Source organism: Palaemon carinicauda, chromosome 23, assembly GCF_036898095.1.
Source record: "Palaemon carinicauda isolate YSFRI2023 chromosome 23, ASM3689809v2, whole genome shotgun sequence".
Classification (NCBI taxonomy): domain Eukaryota; kingdom Metazoa; phylum Arthropoda; class Malacostraca; order Decapoda; family Palaemonidae; genus Palaemon; species Palaemon carinicauda.
The window spans coordinates 90,470,041-90,491,485 of NC_090747.1; the positions used below are offsets into that span (position 1 = coordinate 90,470,041).

The 21,445-nt window shown below is 36.8% G+C and overlaps 1 protein-coding gene and 1 long non-coding RNA gene across 2 annotated transcripts in view; both read left to right on the top strand.

Annotated features, from left to right (window-relative positions):
• LOC137617223 (uncharacterized) overlaps window positions 1-21,445 on the top strand; it is a 148,066-nt gene that overhangs the window by 82,304 nt on the left and 44,317 nt on the right. The gene's annotated exons all lie outside the window — the stretch shown is intronic.
• LOC137616999 (venom protein 302-like) lies at window positions 15,029-19,269 on the top strand. Its single transcript, XM_068346860.1, has 3 exons — window positions 15,029-15,182; window positions 15,996-16,122; window positions 19,049-19,269. Exons 1-3 carry the CDS (start codon window positions 15,136-15,138, stop codon window positions 19,169-19,171), a joined length of 297 nt encoding a protein of 98 aa, XP_068202961.1. The 5' UTR covers window positions 15,029-15,135; the 3' UTR covers window positions 19,172-19,269.

The following is a 21,445-nucleotide window of genomic DNA, read 5'->3' on the forward strand; positions in this document are numbered from 1 at the left end:
CCTGTTACGTATTCCATTCTCATTTTAGATAAAATGTTTTTAATAATACCCCTTCATCTTCACTTCGTTTGGTTTCCGGTTAGAGATAGAATTTCATGTTGATTGAATCGTAGCCTTAAGGCATCATTAAGGTAGGTCACATAAGCATCTATATGTCAATGAGCGTTCACCTGAACAAGTGCAAGTGACTCATATCCGAAGTTGTGGATTAAAAAAAAAAAAATAAATAAATAAATGTGATATTAGTACACTAAGCTTACTGTAAACCTGTAGGCCTACTAGCATGCTCGTTCACATAGTTCGGCCAAGCATATTCCAGAGGACAGAGTAGTTTAGTCTACGTGTAGGTATAATAGGTTTAACCCTCACTTTAAATCTGTGCTACTTGAAGCGATGACAAAGTACTGTTCCGTACACATCAATCTCTTAAATGCACCAAGAAAGTAACTATGTTCATTTACCTGGTAGAACTAGGCTACACATTCGTAGTGAAAAGTTTTTGTTTTGTCATCGTATGAGTCCCCTTTTCACCTTTGCTGCTATTTAATTAGTCAGACGATCAATTCTAGTCACTGCACACCTGAACACAAGATCAATAGAATAACCGTATTGTCTTTACGCAGAAACCTTAATTATTTTCGTACATTTCATATATTAAAGAACTTAAAACTTACACAAGTGTGTCATCTCTTTATGAAAGGGATAGCCTCTGATTATAGACATGGATACCAAAATAATCGAATTTAAGCTATATTTTATTAGGTCTTTTTGTTTATCACAATTTTTTAAACTTTTTTTATTTTATCATATGTAGCCTGACTTTAGCCATTTTAAATATAAATTAAATGACATATATTGCAATCTGAAATATTTTCATAGTATCCTTTTTAAAAGCTGTCTTTTATTATATATAAGGTCTTGCTTTTATTAATCACACCATTTTCTTAAAACTATATTTTATTTTATCATACGTATCCTGAACATATCCATTTTGAGAAATAAAAACATTTAAGTGGCTTTGTAAATTACATATCACGATCTGAAATCATAACTTCTTTTATAGTATTCCCTTTTATATCTGGATTTTTGTAGAACACAGCAATGGTATCAACTGCCGATGTCTTAGCAACTACCTACACAAAAGAGTCCTTTAGAAAAAGGCGAGCCCATCCTTAGCATCGAAGGGCACCTTAACGAGAACATAGAAAATAAATCTTTCAATATAAGGAAAACTGCATTGGGTGCCCCTACTCTGAAGGAGTCGAAGACGAAGTCGAACCCGTAGTAGACGAAGGTGAATCAGTTGTAGAGGTAGAGTTCTCTGCTCCGGCCTCCTGGCAGATGCCCTCGTAGCCAAGGTTATCTTCGTAACCTCCGGGTATCCTCTCGCATGTATACCCAGTTGCGCATGTGCCAGTTACGCCCCATGGTCCTCCACAATCCTCTCCAGGTCCCTAGGAAGATTAATTTGATATGATTTCGTTATGGGATTTGTTATATGATGTTTCGTTATGTGGTAGATTTTCTCTTTTGTCATGTCACTTTTTTTTCGTTTTTTTTAATTTTCTCTTTAACTTTGATGTTTTGTCATTATATCATGATTTTCATTTGAATTTGCATTTGCAGGTTATTCAAAGGTTGCTTAAACATGAGTAATATTATTAGGGAAGGGATTCTAACATATTATAGATTGCATTGAAGTTTTATTTCTTCTTTAGAACTGAAGTTAGGTTCTGAAGTCATTCAAAACGGGTTTTAACGTATGATGTTTAAAGACTTGAAATATAAGATATTTAAATCAAGTTTAACCATTTGAAGCGTTGAGGTGAAGAAAAATAATATAAATTCAAGTGAGATTTTGCCATTTAAAGTGTCATTGCAAAGACAAATACCTTCTTATTAATTAATGTATGTTCCTTCAAAATATATTTATGTTTTAATTGAATGTTTTTTTTACTCTTTATTTACAATTAACTACATCGGCGTCAATGACCTCCGATATCAGGATGCCAGAAACCCTCAAATCAATCAATTATGCGTGACTTTATTTTACCCTGCACTCTCAGTAATGCAATATGCAAAAGTAAATCGCACAGGATGTATCTTATGGAAAAGGGATATTTTTTGGAAATGTCCGCTTTGTGTTATGTTATAGTCAGCAATGACGGAGAAGAAACTGAACTGGAATTCCAGACTCACCTTGGCGCATTCCAAGCAGCAACTGCAGGCGTCGTCGACCCTTCCATAAGGACAGCTTTCTTCTGTAGGTTCGTCTGTGCACGTGAAACTTTTGTCAATGTGACAGGGGCAGGTAAGTCCGTAGGCACTGCGGAGAAAAAAAGAGAGCGCGGAAGAATTATGAACAGTTCGTGTTGAATAGGAAGGCGGCGGACTTTTGTAGTTTGTAATTCGAGAGAATCAGACTGAAATTGTTTAGATCCATAAAATACTTATACTCAATTATGTATCGACTATGATCAGGTTAGAGGGATGAGATCTTTTGAAAATAAAGCGAGCTATATGCGGTGTGAAATGCTGAATGCCTTGGAATATATATGATAAAATTAATGTGAAGGTCCTGTAGAGATTAGGCTTCCCCTGCAGTATAGGACCGGAAAAGTAGCCCTTAAAGTCAAGTAAAGATGAAGCAAATTGGAAGCCAAAGCGTAAGATGCGATGGACGAGAAAATTGTTACAAGACAGCGCATGATTCATTGTCTGGCCATGATGGAGATTAAAATCTTGAACACATGACAGTTCTCTGATAAACGAGTTTATCGAAATGATGACCATCAACAAGAGCAAAGACATGGAACTGTCAGCCTAAAAAAGAACCTAATCTGAAACCGGTTATTAAAAGTTTAATGCAGGTCATAAGCATCGAACAGCCGGCCAGCCGGCAGGAAGACAAAGTTTCAAACACAACGGCGATGATTGCAGAAAGTAAAGAATATTTTTAGTTGTATGTGAGTTACGTTACTTTTTCTGTATTCTTCGACTGGCTGTTGCGATGCAAGATCGTAGGTTAACAGTCTCGCACGTCTTCACTCGAGAGAATTTTTAACTATTAGACAGAGTAGAGACAATGCCCTATAGAACATGCTTAAAACACATGTATTCCATTAAATGACGCTACAGAAGTGTAACCCTTCAAACACATGCATTCCATTAAAGGACACTGCAGAAGTGGAACTCTTCAAACACATGCATTCCATTAAAGGACGCTACAGAAGTGGAACTCTTCAAACACATGCATTCCATTAAAGGACGCTACAGAAGTGGAACCCTTCAAACACAAGCATTCCATTAAATGACGCTACAGAAGTGGAACCCTTCAAACACATGCATTCCATTAAATGACGCTACAGAAGTGGAACCCTTCAAACACATGCATTCCTTTAAATGACGCTACAGAAGTGGAACCCTTCAAACACATGCATTCCATTAAATGACGCTACAGAAGTGGAACCCTTCAAACACAAGCATTCCATTAAATGACGCTACAGAAGGGGAACCCTTCAAACACAAGCATTCCATTATATGACGCTACAGAACTGGAGCCCTTCAAACACAAGTATTCCATTAAATGACACTGCAGACGTGGAACAAATAGATTATTTGCCCTTGAAATGTATGTCTATATCCTCACCTCCCGACTAAAGCAACGAGACACAGCAAAGTGGTAATCGACCTCATCTTGGTCCGACGTATGTTACTTCCTCGACGATCTTCAGTTTCTGTGAACCGCATTCGAAGAATCTTCGCCTTATATACCGCCAGTCTCGATCCACCTGAAGCGGTATTTTTTTTTTTTAACTAACCTTCCAGCGCTGTGCTAATTGCGCAAGATCGTATATCTGAAGGTAACGTACCTCAAATTGGCCTTATGTCATAATACAAGTAAGCCTTTGTTCCACAGAGCACGTTCCTCAGCCTATCCAAGCCTTTTTTGGTGAAGATTGCCATCGCCTTTGGCCCTTTCCAACCCTTTGCACGATCTCCATTGCTATCAATTTCGGGTAAGACGCCAAGTCAGTTAGGGTTGATGATCTCATATATATGGTTGCGAAGCTGAGCCTTCTCTTAGAACCCAGTTTCCCAACGATTTTGCGTTGTTAGTACTGAAGGATGTGTGTATATAGTCCATTATTGCAATAGTGGATAGCAATTTCTTAATCAAATTTTTTCTGTAAATTCTAATAATCTAACAATGAATTTCCCCATGCTAGAATATACCAATCAGAGTATTGAAAAAGAGAAATTTAGTCTCTCTCTCTCTCTCTCTCTCTCTCTCTCTCTCTCTCTCTCTCTCTCTCTCTCTCTCTCTCTCTCTCATGGAAGTCATATAATTTTCTTTCTCATGAAAAACGACTCAGTCGTTTATTTGTATTGATTGAAGATTCATTTATCTTCCTTTCCTTAAACCTGATTAGATAAGGTTTCTTGAATATCCTTTTGTCTTTGTGGATAAACAGGGGGAAAAAAGCGATAGGGTTATCGGTGTATAGTTTTTAACAAAGGTGGGGGGGGGGGGGGCTAGCAACGTCATCCCAAATATATGCATACTGAATCAGAGGAAATATAGGACCTTAAGAAGCCACAAGCTCCAAAGGAATATGTATATATATATATATATATATATATATATATATATATATATATATATATATATATATATATATATATATATATATATATGTGTGTGTGTGTGTGTGTATGTATGTATGTATGCAAAGCACTGACTGGCCTCTTAGGACCAAACGTTATACCAGATACCCACTTCCATGCATGTGTAAACACTATAATCAATATATATTATATATTGTGTGCATATATTTACCGTTACAACTTATTCGTGCGGAGAGAATGGCTTAAAACATCCTGGGAGGATGGAAAAGGAGAAAACCTCTTAAGGACTGGCTAGAGTGAAGGAGTTCTTGGAACTGAAGGGTCAAAAGATGTTAAAGATCCAGAAGCGATTGTGCTTGGCCCTGTTAAAGACTGAATGGGGGGCTGGTGAAAGCGGCTTACTCTAGGAAAAATATTTACCTGTGACGTATCAGATTCGTGAAGTCGTTCTAGATATTCTTCTTCTTCTTCTTCTTCTTCTTCTTCTTCTTCAATATTATTATTATTATTATTATTATTATTATTATTATTATTATTATTACTAGCCGAGCTACAACCCTAGTTGGAAAAGCAAGATGCTATAAGCCCAAGGGCTCCAACAGGGAAAAATAGCCCAGTGAGGAAAGAAAATAAGGAAATAAATAGATGATGAAAATAAATTAACAATATATCATTCTAAAAACAGTAACAGCGTCAAAACAGATATGTCCTATATAAACTATTAACAACGTCAAAAAAACAGATATGTCACATATAAACAATAAAAAGACTCATGTCAGTCTGGTCAACATAAAAACATTTGCTCCAACTTTGAACTTTTGAAGTTCTACTGATTCAACTACCCGATTAGGAAGATCATTCCACAACTTGGTAACAGCTGGAATAAAACTTCTAGAATACTGTGTAGTATTGAACCTCATGATGGAGAAGGCCAGGCTATTACAATTTCAGTTAGATATAAGAAAAAATGAATTGTAGATTAACTGCAACGGAAAATATAAAATCTTTGATAACTGGCTCTTTAGTTTTCAAGTGTTAAGATCTTTCATTATCCAGGGTCATTGACGTGGTAGTTTGGTTTTGGCCTTGATGAAGAAATGAAACTTGTTTGCTTTCACCTCCAGTTGACCGGGAAACGCTGGGTTATATTTTGTAGTCAAATAACGGAGGATTTCTTGTTTAGGTCAGTATTCCGTTAAGCTTCCAGCTTTCTCTGTGTCCTTAGAGAGCTTCACAAGGAATCCTTGGTCTATTTTTGTGTTGATGGAGTGTATAAATTTTCATCTGGCCGTCATCATTGTATGACAAAAAAAAAGAAGAAAGATAAAAAAGAAGTGTGTACATTTTCATATGCCAGTCAATTTAAATAAAAAAAAAAAAAAAAAAGATAATGGACTGGTTAACCTTGTAGACATGAATCATGAAGAAATATCCAGATATTCATCCGGATATGACTTGCGATAATATCAAGGAACAGCGAGAAAAAACTTATATTGCATAAGTGAAGTAATTACAATACTGTTATAACCCCCCCCCCCCTCATATATTCTTGTTGGAGACAGAAATTAATGTTTATCTTCTGTGACAAGGACAGTAAATCAAATCTCTGTTTTAGTTATTTGTCCTATTTTTTTTTTATTCTTAAAGCCAATATGTATATAGATATTGCTATAAACCAAAATCATCTATCTGTATTAAGTGCACATGTAAAGGTTTTTGTTAGCTATTATTTAAATGCAATTGGTGTCTATAAATTTACTTGGTACGTGTATAATTGTCTATTTTCATCCATGCAAGCGTATTCTGCTTAAATCTGTTACCACTTTGACTTGAGCACAATATTATATACAGTTGAACACAGGAGTCTCTTGCACACCTCGTTCCAATGAAGTATAACTAGTCACACCCTTACTTCGTGGCGAGTAATCAAACTGATAGTGTAGGAAGAAAAACCAGACATAGTGGTCTGGGGGACAAACAAGAACTCGCTACGAAGTAAAGGTGTGAGAGGGAGCACTTCTTCAGAGCGAGGTGTGCCATGAATTCCTGTGTCCAGCTGTGCAGGACACATATTTGAATGTTGAGGATAACAGTCAGATGGGCAGGTGCGCGAAGAAATTGTGTTAAGAACTTTATCCTAAAAATGACCACTGCGCAAGTAGACATTGTTATTAAAAGATTGCACCATATGGTTATGGTGGCCTGGTGGTATCATCTTTGCCTGGTGATTGCCAGACTGGGTTCGGGTCCCGTTTAAACTAGTTAGTTCCTTTGGTCGCTGCAACCTCACCATCCTTTTGAGCTTATAGGTCCATTTGCTGAGTCATCAGCAGCCATTGCTTAGCCCTCTTTGGTCCTAGCTTGGGTGGTAAAGGGGCTTGGGCGCTGATAATATAGTAGTCAGTCTCTAGGGCATTGTCCTGTTAGGTAGGGCAATGTCATTGTCCCTTACCTCTGCCATTCATGAGCGACCTTTAAATCTTTAAACCCTCTTAGTAGCGTTGCTTATGGAATGGGGAACAACTGGCAGTGAGAAGAGTTTGTTGAATATTTTACTTAAAAGGAACCTGCCAATCGACTCAATAATTGCGGTTATTCGTCGAACCTCAGAGTAGGCTATACATCATACTCCCCAAGAGACACATTACCGGACTTGACCTTGAAGTCAGACAGTTTTCAAGTAACCATGCGACGTAATATGGAGAGAGAGAGAGAGAGAGAGAGAGAGAGAGAGAGAGAGAGAGAGAGAGAGAGAGAGAGTTTGTTTTGGTCGATGGTTTTTTGCTAGGCTCTCAACTTAGTCAGAGAGAGAGAGAGAGAGAGAGAGAGAGTTTGTTTTGGTCGATGTTTTTTTTGCCAGGCTCTTAACTTAGCGAGAGAGAGAGAGAGAGAGGGAGAGAGAGAGAGAGAGAGAGAGAGAGAGAGAGAGAGAGAGAGAATTTATTATGGTCGATGTTTTTTGCCAGGCTCTAAACTTAGTCAGAGAGAGAGAGAGAGAGAGAGAGAGAGAGAGTGAGTTTGTTTTGGTCGATGATTTTTGCCAGGCTCTAAACTTAGACAGAGAGAGAGAGAGAGAGAGAGAGAGAGAGAGAGAGAGAGAGAGAGAGAGAGAGAGAGAGAGAGAGAGAGTGAGTTTGTTTTGGTCGATGTTTTTTTGCCAGGCTCTAAACTTAATCAGAGAGAGAGAGAGAGAGTGAGTTTGTTTTGGTCGATGTTTTTTTGCCAGGCTCTCAACTTAGTCAGAGAGAGAGAGAGAGAGAGAGAGTGAGTTTGTTTTGGTCGATGTTTTTTTTGCCAGGCTCTTAACTTAGCGAGAGAGAGAGAGAGGGGAGAGAGAGAGTTTGTTTTGGTCGATGTTTTTTGCCAGGCTCTTAACTTAGTCAGAGGGAGAGAGAGAGAGAGAGAGAGAGAGAGAGAGAGAGAGAGAGAGAGAGAGTTTGTTTTGGTCGATGTTTTTTTGCCAGGCTCTAACTTAGCGAGAGAGAGAGAGAGAGAGAGAGAGAGAGAGAGAGAGAGAGAGAGAGTTGGTTTTGGTCGATGTTTTTTTGCCAGGCTCTAAATTTGAGAGAGAGAGAGAGAGAGAGAGAGAGAGAGAGAGAGAGAGAGAGAGAGAGAGAGAGAGTTTGTTTTGGTCGATGTTTTTTTGCCAGGCTCTTAACTTAGCGAGAGAGAGAGAGAGAGAGAGAGGGAGAGAGAGAGAGAGAGAGAGAGAGAGAGAGAGAGAGAATTTATTATGGTCGATGTTTTTTGCCAGGCTCTAAACTTAGTCAGAGAGAGAGAGAGAGAGAGAGAGAGAGAGAGAGAGAGAGAGAGAGAGAGAGAGAGAGAGTGAGTTTGTTTTGGTCGATGATTTTTGCCAGGCTCTAAACTTAGACAGAGAGAGAGAGAGAGAGAGAGAGAGAGAGAGAGAGAGAGAGAGAGAGAGTGAGTTTGTTTTGGTCGATGTTTTTTTGCCAGGCTCTCAACTTAGTCAGAGAGAGAGAGAGAGAGAGTGAGTTTGTTTTGGTCGATGTTTTTTTTGCCAGGCTCTTAACTTAGCGAGAGAGAGAGAGAGGGAGAGAGAGAGTTTGTTTTGGTCGATGTTTTTTGCCAGGCTCTTAACTTAGTCAGAGGGAGAGAGAGAGGAGAGAGAGAGAGAGAGAGAGAGAGAGAGAGAGAGAGAGAGAGAGAGAGAGAGAGAGTTTGTTTTGGTCGATGTTTTTTTGCCAGGCTCTAACTTAGCGAGAGAGAGAGAGAGAGAGAGAGAGAGAGAGAGAGAGAGAGAGAGAGAGAGAGTTGGTTTTGGTCGATGTTTTTTGCCAGGCTCTAAATTTGAGAGAGAGAGAGAGAGAGAGAGAGAGAGAGAGAGAGAGAGAGAGAGAGAGAGAGAGAGTTTATTTTGGTCGATGTTTTTTTGCCAGGCTCTAATCTTAGTCAGAGAGAGAGAGAGAGAGAGAGAGTGGGTTTGTTTTGGTCGATGTTTTTTGCCTTGAGAGAGAGAGAGAGAGAGAGAGAGAGAGAGAGAGAGAGAGAGATATTGGATGATAATTATTATAGAAACTTTAAAATATTAATTAATTTTCTACGTATATTATAGCTTTAAAATTTACCAGTAACTCCACAAAGTGCCAAGAACACTTTTTCTTGCCGCCATCTTTATTTATTTCAGACTTGATTCTTGTCTCCTGTCTTCTCAAACCAGTAATTTCTAGTTCTTATCTCTTTCACCGTTCTCTCGAACTCGACATAAAGTGGAACAATGAATAAAGTGTAGGAATAAAGTGTAGTTGAGTTTTGCAACTCTTCTTACGAGAAAAAAAAAAGAAAAAAAAAAAGAATGATTTCTTGGAAGATATTTTCATTTCTTCCCAAAACAAAGGCGCGTTGGGGTCGAGCGAAGGACGACTCGCCTGGATAGCTTTTTTTTTTTCAGAACCAGTTCTTGAACAACACTGAAATACGAGTACCTGCTGACTGGTAATTTATTCTCTCTCCCTCTGTTTCTTTATTTGCCTGTTATTCTCTCTCTCTCTCTCTCTCTCTCTCTCTCTCTCTCTCTCTCTCTCTCTCTCTCTCTCATTCGCCTGATCCCTCTTTTTGTCATGTAAATATTCTCCCCCTCTGTTCCTTATTTGCCTGATTCTCTCTCTCTCTCTCTCTCTCTCTCTCTCTCTCTCTCTCTCCTCTCTCTCTCTCTCTCTCTCTATTCGCCTGATCTCTCTCTTTGTCGGGTAAATGTTCTCCCCCTCTGTTTCCTATTTGCCTGATTCTCTCTCTCTCTCTCTCTCTCTCTCTCTCTCTGTCAGGTAAATGTTCTCCTTTTGTTTCCTATTTGCCTGACTCTCTCTCTCTCTCTCTCTCTCTCTCTCTCTCTCTCTCTCTCTCTCTCTCTCTCTCTCTCTCTCTCCCTCCTTTATTCGCCTGATCTTTCTGTAATTTCTCCCCTCTTTCTAATTTGCCTGATTCTCTCTCTCTCTCTCTCTCTCTCTCTCTCTCTCTCTCTCTCTCTCTCTCTCTCTATATATATATATATATATATATATATATATATATATATATATATATATATATATATATATACCTGAATTAACCCCGCTTTAATTACTTGAAAAAGGAGTTTCAGACGTAGCATTTAGAAATAACGACACCGTGGATAAAGGAAATAAAGAAACAAGAGTACCAATCATGAAGAATGACAAAAATAACAATAGAGAAGAGACTCTTTAGATATGGTAAACAGCTCTTCCAAGAGAAGGACACTCCAAAATCAAACCATTGTTCTCTAGTCTCGGGTAGTGCCATAACCTCTGTGCCATGGTCTTCCACTGTCTTGGGTTAGAGTTCTCTTGCTTGAGGGTACACACGGGCACACTATTCTATGTAATTTCTCTTCCTCTTGCTTTGATAAAGTTTTTATCGTTTATATGGGAAATATTTATTTAAATGTTGTTACTATTCTTAAATAAGATTATTTTTTTTGTTTCCTCTCCTCACTGGGCTATTTTCCCTGTTGGGGCCCTTGGGCTTATAGCATTCTGCTTTTCCAACTAGGGATGTAGCTTAGCAAGTAGTAATAATAATAATAATAATAATAATAATAATAATAATAATAATAATAATCATCATCATCATCATCATCATCTAAGTGCAATTTTGTGTGTGTGAAATGTAACGTATGTGTTCTTAGTATATGGCATTAGTACGAGTGTTTGTGTGACCTTGTTTTTTGGTTGGTATGCCTTATTTTAAAACTAGAACCGCGATACAATTTGTATAAAGTCCAGACTTTGACGTTTGTCGGATGACTTTGTGCGTGAGGTTGAGTTAAAAGTTTCTGTTTTGTGTGATGTTTGTTGCAGCCATAATTGCATTTTTCATGCATTTCTATTCAACCGTCCATGTACAGAAAGAAGTTTTGTTCAAGAATTATGGACTGCAGTATTGCAAGAGATATTCTACAACAACAACTGGTCATTCAAGGAACATACTTAAGTGTTACCATCGCATTTTAACCCTCACTTTAAATCTGGGCTACTTGAAGCGATGACAAAGCACTGTGATTGTGATATTTCATTTATTTATGTGTAAAACTTTAGACTCCTACCGTTCCCAGCCTTGCTGATGGAGCTCTAGTTTGAACACACTTGAATTTGTATCACATGAAGATGGCTTCATGTTAAATCCTCGAAAGGTAACAATCTTCCTCTTGAAGATTTTAAAGGTTATTTAAACGCTTTCCAACGTGATCCCGTTTGGTCCTTGGTTAAAATTATTCACTAGATAGCCTAAGGTAACTTCCGCTAAAGTCTGCATAATCAGTGAATTATTTCTACATAACACGAAAAGAGGAAGCAAGGTTTGAGAAAACAGAGATGTGAATGCTAAGGTTGCAAACTGATGAAATAAGAATATATGGCGTTGTGAAGAATGCAAAGGTGATGGGAGTCGTCACGGCTGAGATGGTGCAAGCAAGCGTTGATGATGGGGGTGGGGAGTGATTGAGGGGGGTCTTGGGAGGAACATATGTTATTAAAGGGGGTTTGGTCGAGGGGGAGGCAAAGAATTAGATTGCGAACTTAATCTGAGTCTGAAGGGTGATGGGGAGAGAAGGGGTTTGGTGGAAGAGGATGCATTTGATAGAAGACATGGCAGAGGACGCATCAGACTTACCCCTTGAAGTAGGAGTAACGGTGGGAAAGAAGAAAAATTATTTTTAAATCAATGAAGCCAATTTGTGATATTTCTTAGTTATTTTAAATAGTATCCGTATTACGCAAGATCCTGACGGTGGGGGTGTTTGCCGTCAGTGCACCTCAGGCGATACACTGTATACATAACGCTAGGGTCTTTGCAAGCGTTCCTTCGGTCCTTAGTAGTAATTACTTTGTATCCTATTTACCTATCTCCTTCTTCCTCTCTTCGATATTAATGTTTAACCTCCTAGTCTTTCATAATGTAAATGCAGAGTTTTCCTATAGCTGCATTTAGGCAATGAATGGCCTCACTGATCCCATCGCGGGGTTATATACTTATATTCAATAAATCCTTTTGCAAAAGAATGCTTTATACTACGATTGGTATGACTTGGTAAAGTGGTTCTAATGGAATCCTAATTGAATTGAGTTTACGCCAATCATTATCCTCATCGTCAGCCGTTGTAAGTCCACTGCAGGACAAAAGGCCTCAGACATGCCCTTCCACTCCCGTCTATTTATGATCTTTCTATGCCAATCTATACTCGCAAATTTCCTGAGCTTGTCAATTTATCGTCTTTTTCCAGCTTTGTATACAATCTCTAGGAACTAATTCTGTTATTCTTAATGTCCATTTAGTATCCGTTATTCTCATTATACACCAAACATACATTCATACATACGCCGCAAAAACTTTTTTTTTAATCTTTTATTGTGAAATACACATTTAAAATCTTACAATTTATGACATATATACATTACATCATAGTATATTTGCATAAACTTTCATAACAAAAAAACAGGGTTTCATGACAAAAGAACAGAGAAGATAATAGCCACTGATATAATGGGCTTTAGGAACATTGTTCTCTAATTAGAAATCGTAGGAAAAAAAATCAGGTGGGAGTGTAGTTCAGATAAGATGCCTGAGGCCAGGCACGAAGAGAAAACCTTGGTTTTAATAAGTACTGCGTTTCTTTACAGTTTCATTGTTTCTCTTATCTCTGGTCTTTGTTTTTTTTCCGAACAATTCATTAAGCAGAAAATGGTGAGTTTGAGTAACTTTATTTATGAAAACGAGAATCATTGTGTTAGAATGTCCTGGTAAATGAAGTAGAAATATAGGAGTTGGAAGGAATCACAGAAATATAGGACAGCATTTTACAGGGAAAAATATTCCTCAAAAGATGTCTTAATATGGTAAAAAGCAATCATAATTTGTTTGTGGCAATTGCGATTTTTTTTGTAACTCCGCCAACAATAGATGGATCAGAGTTGAACTGGTTATTCCAAGAATCGTAAATGTGAGGTTAGAAAAGTTTTCCTAGTCTATTATGTCAAGACGAAAGCAATTGGGGTTATGTAATATAAAGATTTCTATGCCAAAGTTAAGCTTCCTTTTTAGAAGTTTAATTAGTTGTAAATGAACACCTCTCTCTCTCTCTCTCTCTCTCTCTCTCTCTCTCTCTCTCTCTCTCTCTCTCTCTCTCTCTCTCTCTCTCTCTCTCTCTCTCTCTATATATATATATATATGTATATATATATATATATATATATATATATATATATATATATATATATATATATATATATATATATATATATACATATATTTTCCACACATATGAAATATATCTTGTATAATGTTGTATGCAATAGTATAAAGAGTGGTTTCGGGTACATATAAGGCAGAGGAACAGAGCGCATCTCTTGCAAGGGTAGTATACAGGAGATATTGCTATTCCAAGGAAATCTTAAATGTTATACAGATGTCATAACGTCGAACATCATATTTTATTTATTTTTATTGGTTCACTTTGGTCTGTGATGTACAGTATAGCTCAAATTCATAATCCCAATCCCTTAGCATGAGAGGTATAAAGACTCCTTTAGAAAGTAATTCTGAAATATGAATTTTTATAGTCTTTTTCACTATTCCTAAAAACTTGATATAAATTAGATTTGATAACTATAACATCCTCCATTTAGAAAAATAAATAGGTGTTGACGACAATATCATTTGAAACCTGGGCTCATAGCAGTCTTGTTAATTATTTATATTTTTGTTGTATGCAGATATAGACAAGTGAATTAATGATAAATGTTTGCGGTCTTGAATGGTAACCGCAATCGGAAAGAAATCTTAGGTAGGAGAAGAAAAAGGTAAATTATAGTTAACAGAGTTTAATATTTGCCTCTGCCTCCACGATTTCTTTTAGTATTCAAACTTTGTGAAAATTCCTGCTCTGATTTGCCTGTGTAGCTTCTTTATTTATTCTTAAATCTTCCATTGCATAATAGAGTCAGTAGTTTGTTTTACTTCCTCATTTAAAAGAACAAGATAAAAAAAGATAATGGTTAATGGTTGGTGTTGGTTTCGTCGAAAAGATCGTGCTTGGAAAAAAAAAGTCAGCAGATGAAGATATTCGGCTAGAGGTAGAACCTCACCATCGTTCCTGTTTATGTTTCGAGGAAACCAGCCTCCAACTCTCTTCCAGGAACGTGCCGGTGTGACCTCTGTTTGATCATGGAACTTCCAGAGCTCTTAGACCACCAGCAATAAATATGTCATGAGTTTCCTTTGTTTTTCTTAAGGGTTGAGATATTCAGTAGATTTCAAAGAAAAGCTGTGGGTATTTTATACATGCAATACACAAATGTTTACTGTAAGACCCGTAAGGTATGCTGTATATATTCATACATGCATACATCTTTGGGTAGTTATATGTATGTGTATATTTCACTCTTGAATACTTACTTTTACTTTTACGGGTTTATTTCTCGCCCTCCGTCAGACAATAAAGTCTGCTCAGGCGGTCCTTGGTGTGTGTGAAAATAATTTCTTTCCAGTTAATATTTTGCTCTGTATCTTATCAGTTATTTCGCTAGCATTTGTATTCAGGCTTAATAGTTTTCAGGTCACTGTTATAACACTTTCTAAAAAGATAAGTCTTCAGGTTTTTCTTGAAAGCTGCCACATTTTTTGCTATTCTTGACATCAAGTGGAAGGTCGAATTAGTTAATTTTAAATAAATGCACAGGATGTTATGAAGTTAAAAGAAGCGCTATCGGACTTCAGATATATGACTGAATGTCTAGCCACGCAATCGAACGGAGCGGGGGACCTCCTGATTTAAACCTTTTGGCCAGGCTTTGAGAATAACCCAATTAAGGATAGTTCTTGGATATAAAAAAAGGGAAAAAGGGTCTTGTTATTGACCATGGACCTCTGTATAAAAGGACGGACCAACCCAGGACAGTTTCAGACGCCTGCATCTACTGGATAAACTACTTGTGCCTAGTCGACTGTGGTTCAAGATTTCACGTGTCCGTCATGAAGAAATTTGTTTTAATAGTTTGCTTGTATCTTCTGTTTAACAAGTAAGTAGCTGTTAGATATTTGTTTTATGCATTTTTAAAGATTTTTTCATGGCAGTTATCAATATTCATCAGGATTTCTATTGATACCAGTAATAATCTTAACGTTGTTCTTATTTTTGATTTCGTATTAGTTTTTAATATTAAGTGATTTCAGAAAGTACTGCAGGTGTAAATGATGGAAATATTAAAATTAAAGAAAAAAAAATATTTCCAAAATCATTATACTGTGTATATACTGTATATATATATATATATATATATATATATATATATATATATATATATATATATATATATTTATATATATATATATTTATATATATATATATATTTATATATATATATATATTTATATATATGTATATATATATATATACACTGTATATATATATATATATATATATATATATATACATATATATATACACTGTATATATATATGTATATATATATATATATATATATATATACATATATATACATGTATATATATACATATATATACACTGTATATATATATATATATATATATATATATATATATATATATATATATATATATATACATTGTATATATATATATGTATATATACACTGTGTATATATATATATATATATATATATATATATATATATGTATGTATATATACACTGTATATATATATATATGTATATATACACTGTATATATATATATATATATATATATATATATATATATATATATATATATATATATATATAAAGTGCTGGCAAAACATCGATCCTTGCCTTTGAAAAAACACCTATCCTTAAATGCTTGAATACTCTGCAGGTCTCTGGGTAACAACTGCCCTTGTCACGGCAATCCAGACTTCAGGTGCATCGGAGAGCCAAGCGTCGAGGACTGTCCCCACGGCACTGTTACTGATAAGTGTGGCTGCTGTCTGGAATGTGCCAAGGTAATAATTCCGCTTTTTTGTCTGGGTATTGGGGCACTGAGGACAACACACTCGTGAATATATTTGAACATTATGCAGGGTCCTTACTTAAAATATAACCTTAGCAAACAACAGGGCCACGGTAAGCCAAGATTGAAAGGCTACATATTTTGGTAATATAATGACATCCAATTAAACGGTTAACCTTAAAAACCTAATAAAAAACAAATAAATGACTAAAAGTACTGTCAAATACTAAATAAATTAAATACAGAACAAAATATTAGCAAGAAAACAGGGTTACAAAATAGGCACACTCGTGAATATATTTGAACATTATGCAGGTTCCCATCTGAGGAGGTGACTCCAGTAAACATTGTCCTCGAAACATCCATACTTGCAATTGTCGAATGGAAAGGATTAACACCAGCACTTTGAGTCTTCTTACAAACTGTGCCGTTCATCCTTTGAAATTAGGACCCCTTTTTCTAATAGAATTTTCGTGTCCTATCCAATCTGTTGTAGGTCTTCATTTCACTTTAACGCCTAGCAACTTTTTACAGTATATATTTTTTTCATCTTATTATCGTCTATTCTTTCTTCGTGACAAAACTATCTATAAACATCCATATCCATCTTTCCACCTAGAATTATCTTAATAGTACTACTACAAAATATTTCCCATTCCTTACTCGTATTAGTTCTCGAACTATACAGTATATACAACATAAAGAGTTCATTTCAGTAGCTTCAGACTTCTTTGCATTAACATTCAGTATCCTTATTTCACTTTCTATGAAGGAGCAATCGATTAGCAATCCCTTTATATAGTCTCATCTAAGTTTCCATCAACATTTCATGTCTTTTTCCATAGTCTGCACCCATGCTTATTTTCCTTTCCTTATAGTGTGACTTGCATTCATTGATTATATTTAACCCCAAATGTTTCTGCTATGCACATTAACATTCATACCTACCTAGACATACTCGGAAGTTTACTCTAGCTCACATTTACTCTTAATTTTCTACTTTTGAAAACACTCAAACTCTTTTACTAATTAGTTTTTACGGCAAAATATCATTTTCTCCAATCATCAATCATTCCGCACTCCAGCCTCAACTGAGACAACTCTGCATCTGTATCCTCTGTCGTTTCTCTGAGTCTTATCTTTCCAGTTTAAAGATATTGAACAGAAACAAACACAGAGCATAACCTTGTATGACACAGCATCAGTCATTTGTACCCAATGATGACATTTAACGTTCTTCAATAGATGATATATGTAATATGAGTTCTCAGACATGGTAATACTGGTCCCGGCACTTGTGTACATTACTAAGGCTCCCCATGCCAATCCTGGAATCTCATATTTTGACACATGATGAACATGTCAGATGAGGATTCGGAATTGCAAGGTACTCTTTGTCTTCCGTGCAACTGCTGCCTTTTTTAATCTAAAATGTACTGTGCAACTTTAACCCCATTGGTAACACTCATTATTGGGGCCCTACGGTCACTAGAAAAGATTTATTTAAACTAAACTACTTACTTTCTTGCTTACATATTCTAAAGCACATTGCACACTCTCTTCATAAACACATTCTTAGTAACATTCCGTAGCATATATTCTTGACATCCTCCGTTAGGAATTTTGTAAATATTTTGATTAATGAATACTGATTTACTAACAACCCATAATAACTCCCATTTATGCCACATGAAGTTTTTAGCTTTACTTTTTATACTCCTCGCATAACAATCCAGAAACCCTCTTCCTTGTCAAAAGCCATAGTTCTGTCATATGTCAAAAATCTCTCAAACACTTCCTGTGGTATATTATGCAGTTTTACCCATGTTACTCATACAATTATTATTATTATTATTATTATTATTATTATTATTATTATTATTATTATTATTATTATTACTTGCTAAGCTACAACCCTAGTTGGAAAAGCAGGATGCTACAAGCCCAGGGGCACCAAAAGGGAAAGTAGCCCAGTGAGGAAAGGAAACAAGGTAAAATGAAATATTCTAAGAACAGTGACAACATTAAAATAAATATTCCCTATATAAACTATTAAATCAACAAGAGAAAGAGAAATTAGGTAAAAGTTTGTCCGAGTGTACCCTCAAGCAAGAGAACTCGAATCTAAGACTAGAGAACAATGGTTTGATTTTGGAGTGTCCAAAATTAATACTTTGATGCCCCAAAGGAATTTAGTCAGCAGTATAATTAATCTCTTGCATAAAGGTAAAAGAAATAAAAGAAATTTTTAAGAATAATAGAAGTATGATGATGCCCCAACCCTTCAGTTGGTCTCAGTGCCCTTTTAAATACGTGCGTGTTCTAGCTAAAGTAAACTAGCTTGGTATTTTTATATAATTTTGGTTTTAAGTGGCATTTTAAAAAAATATATTTCTTTAAATGTCCGAATTGTCTCCACTTCTAGTAAGCCTTAAAAATATCAGAAACTGTTGCCAAATTATTTTCATTTTATATAAACATTCAACATTATTGTTCTATGGTAAACCTATTGTGATAACTTTAATTATAAGAAAATATTCCATCACCAAAGAGGTGAAAAATCAATAAATAATAAAATGATATTTCGTATACCTTTATCCTGTTTACTGATGTTTTCGATAGTCATCCTTACAGCCTATGACTTAGGGAATGAGTTTTGGACGCAATAATCATAATTTCCCTCTTCCACTTAGATCATTTCATTTATATTGCTTAAAGTAGATCAGTAGTCCTCTTATAATTTGTTTATAGTAATCATTTCCTGTATATTTATGAAAAATATTAATTTGCATTTACCTGTCTAGTATTGGTATTTATATATAAACACATAATCAAGCAAACAGTATACTTGATAGATATTGCTTTACAAGTATGGCAAAACAATGGTCCTTCAGTCTAATTTATTTTTCTTCCACCAGGGCCCAGGAGAGGTATGTGGAGGGATATGGAACATCAATGGGCGCTGTGTTGAAGGGTACCAATGTGTGAAGACCCCAGGAGGATTCGACGACGGTACTTACTTCGAAGGAACGTGCGAGTGAACGGCTATGGTAATGATCAGGACTCTCAGTGGGTCCTGGTAATGACCAGGACTCTGGGTGGGTCCTGGTCATGACCAGGACTCTCGGTGGGTCCTGGTAATGATCAGGACTCTCAGTGGGTCCTGGTAATGACCAGGACTCTGGGTGGGTCCTGGTCATGACCAGGACTCTCGGTGGGTCCTGGTAATGACCAGGACTCTGGGTGGGTCCTGGTAATGACCAGGACTCTAGGTGGGTCCTGGTAATGACCGGGACTCTGGGTGGGTCCCGATAATGACCAGGAGTTTACGTGGGTCCTGGTAATGACCAGGACTCTCGGTGGGTCCTAGTAATGACCAGGACTCTATGTGGGTCCCGATAATGACCAGGACTTTACGTGGGTCCTGGTAATGACCAGGACTCTCGGTGGGTCCTGGTAATGACCAGGACTCTAGGTGGGTCCCGATAATGACCAGGACTTTACGTGGGTCCTGGTAATGACCAGGACTCTCGGTGGGTTCTGGTAATGACCAGGACTCTCGGTGGGTCCTGGTAATGACCAGGACTCTCGGTGGGTCCTGGTAATGACCAAGACTCTCGGTGGGTCCTGGTAATGACCAAGACTCTCGGTGGGTCCTGGTAATGACCAAGGCTCTTGGTGGGTCCTGGTAATAACATCGGACTCATCCACGTCGTTCCTTTCTTATTTTGAGATTTAGAATTCAATAACTGACTCTACTCTTGCTTTGTCTAATGGTCACTTCTAAGATGAATGATTTTAAAAACTGGTTTCTTTATCCTTAAATTTAACCTTATTTGTTCCTACGTCTTTTGTTCAGGAGTGACTGGCGACCGCTGTTTCAGAGGTTGAAGATTTTAAAACAGGAAAGTTTAACTCTGTTTAAGTGTTGTCGCTTTTTTTCGACCACCAGTCGAGTCATAATGTATATATAATGCCTAGAAACTTTGGGGGTTGTTTTGAAATAGGTATTTTATGGCAATTTTTTTTTCGCAATGGCTTCGATTGTGACTTGGTTTATATAGGGTTTTGCATAATATATACTTGTTCTTATAGTGTGGGGGGTAAAATTGAACAATATATTAAAGTGTCCCTGTCAAAATATTGTGGTCACTCTATGGCACCCTTGAATATAGATCGAAAATTTTGTTTTCTTGCATCGATCAGGCATGAACCAAGGACCTTCCTTGCAAAGTTAGCTATTGCCGAATGACCACCTCCTCAGTGGGTGAAGTATGGTGAGAAGGCCGGGGAGGGGGGGGGGAGTAAAAAATCCGTGTCGATATTAACGAAAGTTAATAAAATTTGTTTTTACTCCGGTGCCCTACTCTTAAGCAAGCTCTTCTATTATCCCTGCTTCCTCTACTAACCACTTAGTATTTTCTCCCTTACTATCCAATGTTGAATGCCGATTAGTATAACCCCACCCCAAATGATGGTACATGGGTATGACCAGTATAAGTATCCTTAAAGTGATGATGACAAGACGGGGAAAAGAGAGGTAGTAGGATGTGAGCAGGGCATTGATGAGAGACTTGGGTTGTCTGGTGATTGTAAGCTATAGTCCATTTCTTTTAGCGATGCATATTTGCACCGACTCGCAGCGGTGCCCTTTTAGCTCGGAAAAGTTTCCGGATCGCTGATTGGTTGGACGAGATAATTCCAACCAATCAGCGATCACGAAACTTTTCCGAGCTAAAAGGGCACCGCTGCGAGTCGGTGCAAATCTGCATCGCTAAAAGAAATGGACTATAGGGATGTCATACTGTCTTTATGAGAGTGAAAAAAAATAATTGAAGCTGTTTACATGAACTGTATGCATAGTAAATATAGTATAAGAAAGACTGATTGGCCAAGAGGAAGTAGTAAAAATATTGCCTCAAATATGATGCATCAGAGTACTGAGGTGGTTCAGTCATGTGGAAAGCATGGGTGGCAATATGTTAGTGAAAATAGTGTATTAACCAGAAATGGTAGAATAGGGAGGCATCAAAAGAATTGAATAGTCGTCTTGAAAGATGTATTGGAAAGAAACGACGTTGACCTCTAGGAAGAAAATATGTGAAAGGAAGGGTTGAATTGCTCAATATGCACAGGAGTTTTTATGATCTACTGGTAACCTTCTGTGTAGATGTATGAAGTGACCAATGTTGTTGAGCTTTTACTATATATGTGGTTTGTCTGTGATTCAACAACTCGTGAATGTGATAGTAATATGCGTTGTTCTCAGGAGTCATTTCTTATTAGGGGGACCAGGTTTGTTTATATATATATAT